We start from the raw sequence: 9621 nt of genomic DNA, 5'->3' as shown, positions 1-9621 counted from the left end.
CTCGAGAATCTTTAAATGGATGTTCATGTTTTTAGTTGGCAAGTTACCATTGACAATACCAAGGTCAAGTTCGGATATGGGCTTCGTGGGGGGTCCCCACGTCATTGAATTAGAAAGTACTGCAGCGAAACTTCTGGTTTTTAAATCTCGTGATATGGACGTGCTATGGTCATGATTTTTAGATGGTAGGTAGCTCTCGTGCTCAGAAAGAAGTGCCGTAAGTTTGGGCCCCGTAGCAGCTTGTTTGGAAAATGCAGAGGCATTTGTTTGAAAATGTCTGAAGCAGGATAGCTCAAGAACCGGTTGACGGATTGTTGTTATTTTTGGGATCTCGGTAGCTTAAGTGATGCTTGACCTAATTAGATGACAATTACGCAGATCACGATCTAATTTACATAATTAATGACAAAAGTCTATAAATCTGCTGTGTTCCATAATAGAACAATTAAAATGGTGGCATATTTAATCAAGAGGAAGAGGAACAGTAACAGATATTAATTATGTAAATTGTAACCCAATTTGATTAATTGATAAGAGAAATCTAAATGTCTTTCATACTGCAGTTACGTAGTGGGCTTTTGGTGATTGTTAGTTTTTCAGTAGTTGAAGTAGAATAGAATTTTTTCTTAAATTTTTTGTGAATGGGTTAAGGGGTTTAGATCGAGGGTTTAAAGTTTGGAGTCTGTAGTAGGTTGTGGGTACGTGTAATAGCCTAAGGACATTTTGTTTGCACATCTTTAAAGTGTAGGCGAAGTCTTTGTCCTTTTATGTAGTTGGTTAAACTAAAGATAACAGATATCAGGGTGAACTAGGGTAAGATAACAATAACACTGACAGGGTGTAGAGATAATTGTTTGAACAGTACCAACGAAGTGTCCTATAATAACAAGAGTCTCAGCTACTCTGAAAACAGCCCTGACAAGTTAGTACTGTATATCAAAATAGACACAGATGTGGAAGTGGGTCACATCCTTGAGCTCTACATTATCTGGGGCAGGCAAGCAGTTTTGATAGCTCATGATGTAAACAGGCTGGCTGGTGTCAATAAGGCTTAATTTGCATAAATAATGAGAAAAATGCTATAAATAGTAGTATAATGCAATAGTGGTGACTGACAGAAATTTCATACTGGCTGCATTTGGAAGTTTGACTTTGATGGGCTTTGTGGGGGGTCCCCATGTCATTGAATTAGAACGTACTGCAGTGAAACTTCTGGCTTTTAAATTTCGTGATCTGGACGTGCTAGGGTCATGATTTTTAGATGGTTGTTAGCTCTCGTTCTTTGACATGCTGCATTTTCCCCTAACTTGTTAGGGGGCTCTGTTGCAGGACTGCTGGACTAGTATTGAGCTTCTCAGACAGTTAACAAGAACTCCAGCTCTCTAGCGTTTTGAAGTCGTGTAAACAACGCTAATTGTCTGATTTGCTGGTAAACCAATACCCTAGACCTCGAAACTAAAGACTTATTTATTGTTGTAGGTGAACACAGATTTGCAAAACTGACCCAAAATGAGAGTTAACATCATTTGTTAACATCATTAATTTTGTCGAAGGCATGAAATCGTGGAATTCTAGTTCATAATGATTGTTGATACTTTCTCATTTAACTGCTTTCTGTGTAGCTATTGAACAATCTCTGGGACGCAAAAAGTTCTTCAGTATATAAGCAATGTCAGAGCCTATAAGTGCCATCAATCATCTGCTTTATCCGTGTAAACTGAGCGTAGTAAGAGGCGGCCTTTCTGTAATCACCAAAGTCTCTCCAGGTAACGCACAAGTTTTTAAGTGAGTCTGCGATGTCAGGATGTGCGCTGCCCTCACCATAGATACTCCTCATCATCTCTAGAGCCTGTTCAAAATAGCGGACGGCCTTCCTGTGATCGCCAAGGTGACTCCAGGCGATACCTAAGTTGTTAAGTGAAGAGGCGATGTAAGGATGTGAGTTGCCCTTACCATAGATACTCTGCTTCATCTCTAGTGCCTGTTCATGATAGCTGATGGCCTTTCTGTAATCACCAAGGTCACTCCAGGCATTACCCAAGTTGTTAAGTGACGAGGCGACATCAGGATGTGCGTTGCCCTCACCATAGATACTCCGCCTCATCTCTAGTGCCTGTTTATGATAGCTGACGGCCTTTCTATGTTCACCAAGGTTCCTCCAGGCGGTACCCAAGTTGTTAAGCGACGAGGCGATTTCAGATTGTGCTTTGCCCTCGCCATAGATACTCCGCCTCATCTCTAGCGAATGTTCATGATAGCTGACGGCCTTTCTGTAATCGCCAAGGTCACTCCAGGCATTACCCAAGTTCTTAAGTGACGACGCGATGTCAGGATGTGCGTTGCCCTCACCATAGATACTCCGCCTCATCTCTAGTGCCTGTTTATGATAGCTGACGGCCTTTCTATGTTCACCAAGGTTCCTCCAGGCATTACCCAAGTTGTTAAGTGACGAGGCGATTTCAGATTGTGCTTTGCCCTCGCCATAGATACTCCGCATCATCTCTAGTGCCTGTTCATAATAGCGGACGGCCTTTCTGTGATCGCCAAGGTCACTCCAGGCATTACCCAAGTTGTTAAGTGACGAGGCGATATCAGGATGTGTGTTGCCCTCACCATAGATACTCCGCATCATCTCTAGCGCCTGTTCATGATAGCCGACGGCCTTTCTGTAATCGCCAAGGTCACCCCAGGCATTACCCAAGTTGTTAAGTGACGAAGCGATATCAGGATGTGCGTTGCCCTCACCATATATACTCCGCATCATCTCTAGCGCCTGTTCATAATAGCTGACGGCCTTTCTGTGATCGCCAAGGTTACTCCAGGCATTACCCAAGTTGTTAAGTGACCCGGCGATATCAGGATGTGCGTTGCCCTCACCATAGATACTCCGCATCATCTCTAGTGCCTGTTCATGATAGCTGATGGCCTTTCTATGATCACCAATGTCCTTCCAGGCGGCACCCAAGTTGTTAAGTGACGAGGCGATATCAGGATGTGCGTTGCCCTCACCATAGATACTCCGCATCATCTCTAGTGCCTGTTCATGATAGCTCACGGCCTTTCTATGATCACCAAGGTTCCTCCAGGCGGTACCCAAGTTGTTGAGTGATGAGGCGATATCAGGATATGCGTTGCCCTCACCATAGATACTCCGCCTCATCTCAAGTGCCTGTTCATAATAGCTGACGGCCTTTCTTTGATCGCCAAGATTACTCCAGGCCGCACCCAAGTTGTTGAGTGACGAGGCGATATCAGGATATGTGTTGCCCTCACCATAGATACTCCGCTTCATCTCTAGTGCCTGTTCATGATAGCTGACGGCCTTTCTATGATCACCAAGGTTCTTCCAGGCGTCACCCAAGTTGTTAAGTGACGAGGCGATATCAGGGTGTGCGTTGCCCTCACCATAGATACTCCGCATCATCTCTAGTGCCTGTTCATAATAGCTGACGGCCTTTCTGTGATCCCCAAGGTTCTTCCAGGCGGCACCTAAGCCGTTTAGTGACGAGGCGATATTATGATGTGCGTTGCCGTTACCATAGATACTCCGCTTCATCTGTAATGACTGCTGATGATAGGTGACGGCTTTTCTGTTATCACCAAGGTTATACCAGGCTTTACCCATCTTATAAAGTAACCCGGCAATGTCAGGATGAATCGCACCCGTTCCGTGTGTTGATAGTACTGTTTTAAGTGTCTGTTCAATGCATGTCTTTGATTGATTGTAGTCGCACAGACTTTCGTATACATCTGCTTGCAGCATTAAAGAGTTGTCAAAAAGAATCGAGGGCTCTTCTACTGGTTGACCGTTGCTAAGTTGCGAAACAAAGTTCTTCAATGGTGTTGCCGTGTAGTAGTATCTCATGAGCTGTTTTACATTGGAGAAGTGAAAAATTCTCTTTGTTTTTTCCTCAATGTCATCATTGACTGACATTGACGATAAGACTGACATGTTTTCCACCTGACCACGATTGTTCATGTAAGTTCGCAACCTCAGTTCTGCTGAGATGCTGACCAGAACCATTAAGTGATGTGCGTTCTTGTCGCTTATGGCACCCTTCTTGTACATAGCCTGTATAGTCTCCCAGATTGTGGTCGGCTGTATGTCACAGAGCAGTGCCCAACAAGATACAGCAAGGCTTGAAAAGCGATAAACTTCTTTTTTTACATTCAGCATCCGGGAAGTCGGATTCTGCATTTCAAAAGTCTTATTATTTTCCATCAACATAGTGTTTGCTAGTAGCCTGGCAATTTCACTTCCATTTTTCTTCAGTTGCTGATTCCATGCAATGGTGTATTTGTCGACCAAGCCTTGTTCTCCAGTAATTAATGACACATTTCCTAACACACTCGCTAGGTGGTAGCCTTTCTTAAGATGTAGCTTAACGTCATCTTCAAGAAACTTTGCCATGTGGCTTGGTGTGCGAATAAGAAGGCATGTTTTACCTCTCCCTAGTGGGGTTTTACATGCATGTGGCATGGCTCCATCGAAAGAAAAGCCACGTGGCGTTACAGAGTCATAGAACCAGTCGTCAAGCGTGTTCTTTGACTCAAAGTCATTGAGAGACTTGATCGCCATGGCCGGGAGAATGGTTTCCCCTAGATTGATCACTTTAAGATGAAGGTAATGTGTTAGGTTGTGAAAGTATTTAAGACTGTTTTCTGTTTCCTCCTCTATCAAAATAGCAAACTCCAGATCGGAGTATGGAGTTACTAACCCTGTGGCCTGTGAACCCAGTCCTATTATGGCGTAATTGCAAGGACGGGGGCCCATAACCTCCATACACTCATCTACAAGGTCAGCTATGAATGTTTTTCGCTGATGAACAATAGTGTCAAACAAGGCTTTGTTTGCTTCCACTCTCTTCTTCTCTGCCACTCTTATCTCTGGGTCGTTGTCATCAAGGCTGTAAGGATCTATCTGCTGCTCAGTTCTTTTGATTTCTTCTTCCACATAGCAGCGGCATTCTCTTAGCACTGATTTGTGTTTCTCTATGTCATCCGTGGGTACCGTTTGTTCGATACTTAGGACATGCTTAACAAAAGATTGTGTTATTTCCTGTATTGTGTGTTTGATGCCCTCTTTGTTTACTACCTTTGCTCTCACCAGTGCTGCGTTACTGAGTGCTGCAGCCTTGGTGAAATCACCTCCGTCTTTTGACTGCTCTCCTCTCTTTAGGTAGACATTGCTTAACTTGCAAAGGGGCTCTGTCTCTATCCAGTGCTGACCTGCATTGGAATATGATATAAACGATCGTTGCTAGATACTTATGCCCCAAGAGTTTTTTTTTCAAAAGCTCATTTGCACGTTAGCTGACACAGTGTGTGACACACCTGTGTATGTTTTTATATTGACTTCACTAACCTTGCTGTAAGAAGTTTATTGCAAATCCATGCCCGAAGGCTAATTGCAAGTCACAAACATAAAAGAACATTGAAACAGAGTATAAAATAACTTCAAAATGTACATAATGACATCTAATTGTCTAAAACTATTGCTATGTCTAAAACTGTGTCTGAATGGTTTGACTTCTCGTTTGTAAACCATGGAAGACATAATGTCCTACCTTTTCTAAAATTTGTGGGTTTTGATAAAATCTAGATTGTCACCATGTGGCAGGTACACTCACCTTTCCCATGAACGGCCTTGAGCGCTGCTGCAAATTTCCGTTCTGCCGTGTCCAGGTCTCCTGTCTGCAGGGCCCTGCAGCCCTCCTGCAGCTGGTCTTGGTACGTTCTATAGAAAAGGAGTCACAATTATTGATACTGTAACTTAAGCCTATACAGGACGTGAGACTTTTAATGTACTGTTAATATGCTGAGCATCAATCTCATCTTGTCGGTGCAAACTAAACAAAAGACATTAAACAAACCTGTCTGTGACTTCCTGTTTGTCTTTGCTGCTGTTTCCAACTTTCTTGTTTCTGGTTAGTCCCGATTCTCGGCGTTTCTTTGGAAAGAAGATAATGAATGAAGATGAAAACTTAGCTTAGATTTGTAAACAATAACCTAGTAGCACGTAAGAAAAGTAGGATTTCCAATCGTCAATTAAATATATAATGAACATTGCATTTTGAAAAGGACTTGGTTTATTATTTATCAGTCGCATAACGCTGACGTTTAAACTAAATATCTGTGCAACACGCCAAAACGCCATATTTGAAAGTGAATTTAATATGATTGAAAAGGATAAGCATTTGCTAACCTTGCGTTCTTTCTCCTTGACTTTCTCCACATACTTGATGCGGTGTCTTAGTGTTTCTCTGCCGTCTGAATCTTCACAGCGGTCCAGCGCCGCTCGGTACAGACCAGCTGATTTACTGAACGCTGTCTCGTCCTTACCAACCCTTCCCTTCTCTAGGTACACATCTCCCAGGCTCTTCATAGATTCTACTTCCAAACGTTTGTTTCCTTCCACGATTGCTTTCACTAACGTCTTCGTATAACCTTTAACCAAGGGCACCGTACCATGTCTTTTCAACTTGGACTTCTTTTTCACTTCGTGAAGGGTCGTGGACACAGCCAATATGTTACTGCCTGTATTCGTAGCACACGCTTTTAGAACCTCTTGATCATGGATCAGTTTCGTGCATTTCTCTGCATATCTGATGCGATGCTGTACAACTTGCTTCTTCTCAATACTAGTGTAGTACCGTAAGAGTTCCGTGTACAACGAGCAGGCCTTGTGGAAGTTCTCTGCTTTATGCTTGTTCATCTTTGCTTTGTGCAGGTACAAGTCTCCGAGACCTTTCAAGGCTTCACACTCCAAAACCTCATTTTGAGTACTTATAGCGTGAACCAACTTCCGTGCGTATCCCCTCTCTACAACATCCAGATCAGAACCGCTTTTAAAGATTAAGTCTAGTTCCCGAAATTCGCCCACCACCTTAGGCAGCTTGGTGTGTGACATTTTTGTTCCTCCTGACAGGGTTTCTTTGCTTAGCAATCAGAATCTGTTCTTTGGTCTTCCTTCCTTACAAGCACGATATAGAAGATTATGACCACCAGTGTCCTCACATTGTCGTACAGTTCTGCATGGTACCAATATTGCTTATGTTATTAACCCATCTTTGTCGAAGGCACTCGGGCTCATTGACCTGAGAGAGAATAAGAATTGCACGAATCATGGATGTGCTGAATGTATATATACAATTACGTTAGGACATGTTGACTTGATTATATGGATGGCATCCTCTGTAATATTTTGGCACCAGTTAATGAAGAAGCAGAATGTGTACCAGTCCAGAACCATTTAAAACTCTCGTGAATGTTTCTTGAACTAACAGGAAGAGGAGACAAAGGTGAATTTTTATCATGTTTGCAACGGGATGGGGGAGGGGGGCGGGATGCTAGCAAATCAGAAATACATTCTTGGTACGAAGAATTGAGTCTCGCTAGGTTCGAAGTGCGTCTACAGTGTTCTGTATTCTGTATTATCAACTGTATGTCATACCTTATATCTTATGGTAAAGATCGATAGCTTGATCTTCGTAAAAACTCACTTTTTATCTTCCACTGATGTCTTAGGTTTCAGCTCGCGACTTCGAATGCGGAAGTCCCCTGAGTGACTCACCTTTACGAAAGGGGGATTCCCCTTGGAATGTTCCATTATTTGAGAGGCGTGACAAGGTTTACCTGGCCCTTTACGTATAATGAGTAGTATGAGTACATACGTTTGTTTGTTTGTTTGTTTGTTTGTTTCATGATCAGCTTTGTTTATTTGTTTTATTTTGAAGGAAGAAGTCCCCAGGTGTACTCACGATCACATCCTTAATGACGTGTAGGAGTTATATCATTTCTGGAATATTCCATTGGCCAAACGGAAGGACTAGGCCAGGCAATGTAAACCGTAATTTTCAGCGATCTACATAAGAGTTCCTGCGATCAAGCTTTGTGCTAAATTCCCACAAACTTACTATACGCATAACGCTTCATTCACGTTTTACACCTAATGCACATATGGCGCCTCATGTTTGATGCCAAGTCAGAGAATCTGGGTTTACAATCACATTAAATTGATACGGCCGTAGCATACTTGTCAAGTAGGTCAGCAGAATGTACTGTGCCTGCTAGAAGCCTTATTGTATTGAAGAATCAAAAGACCTACGCCTGTGGGCACCTGTATAGTATGAAGGAGTGTGGGGACGTGAAAGTATGTTTTACGGTTTTCATTGGATGTTTAGTTAATTATGTTGCATCATAGTTTTGCCCGTTGCATATATTGATATCTTGGTACAAAAGCGTTATGAAGATGATTTTATGGACCATATAGATGACGTCATATTTTATTGCCCCAATGTATTCATCTTTAAAGTTATAATATAGCACTTTGGTACAAATATCTGCAATAAAAGTATGATTTCCATGTGCATAATGGTCAAAGCTACAAATGTACGTTTGCCCAAATTGATATCTACTAATTACCCGTAGTTATTAGAGAATAACTAGATTTTAATTAGGCAATTAGCTCTACGAACAGATCTTTTCCGTAGACCGCGGGCGTTAATGGTAAGTAAACGTACCATGTATTGGGCTGAGAGTCAGAGTGCATTGTCCAGAGTCACTAACCATTGTCCTTGCCTTTGTTTTGGTCGTCTTTGTGTAGCTTTCCAGATTTGCCTTTGTCCGATGGGGTGAGTAGGTTGTCCCCGTGTTGCACGATGGCGACTAGTGACGATGGTAATAGTTGCGGGTTGACGAGTAGATCGCGTAAAGTCTGTCCGGCGTTTCTGCTATGCCCCGTCGGAATGATCGTCCTGTAGAACACGTACAGGTCTGCTCATGCTGTTTACATCACGCTGGTCATTCTCGTCGTCCACGTATTCACTACGTCATAATATGTCCACTCTTGTTCTTCCTAGCTTCCACTGTTTGCTGTTTGCTAGCCGCCGAATGCCGATCTGTCTCCTCTCGGACGGCCCTCCAACCACCTGTTCGACATTTCTCGTATCTCTCATATCTCTCAGAGCAACTTGTTATTTTGTGCAGGTACATTTAATTTAGCAGAATCTCATTACATTCAGCAATTAAAAAAACTGACAACTTTTCATGGCAAATAAAAGATTCATAATTGTTGAGTCTGCTATTGTACTGTACGACAAAGAAATAGCTAATATATACATAGACAATAAACCAATCAAACAGGTATGTAACACACGGTTTCTAGGAGTCCTAATTGATGAGAAACTCACATGGAAGTTTCATATTGACCGTATTTGTAAACAAATCTATAAGAACATTGGTATAATAAGAAAAGTTGCAAGTTGCCTATCACGTAAAATATTTATCACTCTGTACTATACTTTGATTTATCCCTACTTAACATATTGTAATATAGTCTGGGCTAGTACATACACTACTTCAATCCGACCGCTGCATCAGCTGCAGAAGCGCTTCGTTAGGATTGCATCTAATGTCCCATTTTTTGCTAACTCTGCGGCTCTATTTTACAACTTGAAAATTTTAACAGTGTACGACATAAATAAACTCCAAACAGCAATTTTCGTCCACAAAGTCTTACACAAAAGTTCACAATTACCAGTTCAATTCAAGGACATATTTCAATACAACTCAGATATCCACAGTTACAGTACCAGAAAGCAAAATGATTTAAGGCCAATC

At 42.1% G+C, this 9621-nt stretch overlaps 2 protein-coding genes across 2 annotated transcripts in view; both read right to left on the bottom strand.

Moving 5' to 3' along the window:
* LOC109484910 overlaps positions 1 to 9621 on the bottom strand; it is a 37605-nt gene that overhangs the window by 20441 nt on the left and 7543 nt on the right.
* Positions 1673 to 7271, bottom strand: LOC109484891 (tetratricopeptide repeat protein 28-like). Its single transcript, XM_019788244.1, has 5 exons — positions 6206 to 7271; positions 5874 to 5950; positions 5631 to 5737; positions 4765 to 5229; positions 1673 to 3489 (listed from the first exon to the last, which is right to left on the bottom strand). Exons 1-5 carry the CDS (start codon positions 6908 to 6910, stop codon positions 1673 to 1675), a joined length of 3171 nt encoding a protein of 1056 aa, XP_019643803.1. The 5' UTR covers positions 6911 to 7271.

Source organism: Branchiostoma belcheri, unplaced genomic scaffold, assembly GCF_001625305.1.
Source record: "Branchiostoma belcheri isolate BF01 breed outbred unplaced genomic scaffold, Haploidv18h27 scaffold71, whole genome shotgun sequence".
Taxonomy (NCBI): Eukaryota; Metazoa; Chordata; class Leptocardii; order Amphioxiformes; family Branchiostomatidae; genus Branchiostoma; species Branchiostoma belcheri.
Note: the sequence above shows the minus strand (reverse complement) of the source record. Positions and strands in the feature narration are given on the sequence as shown.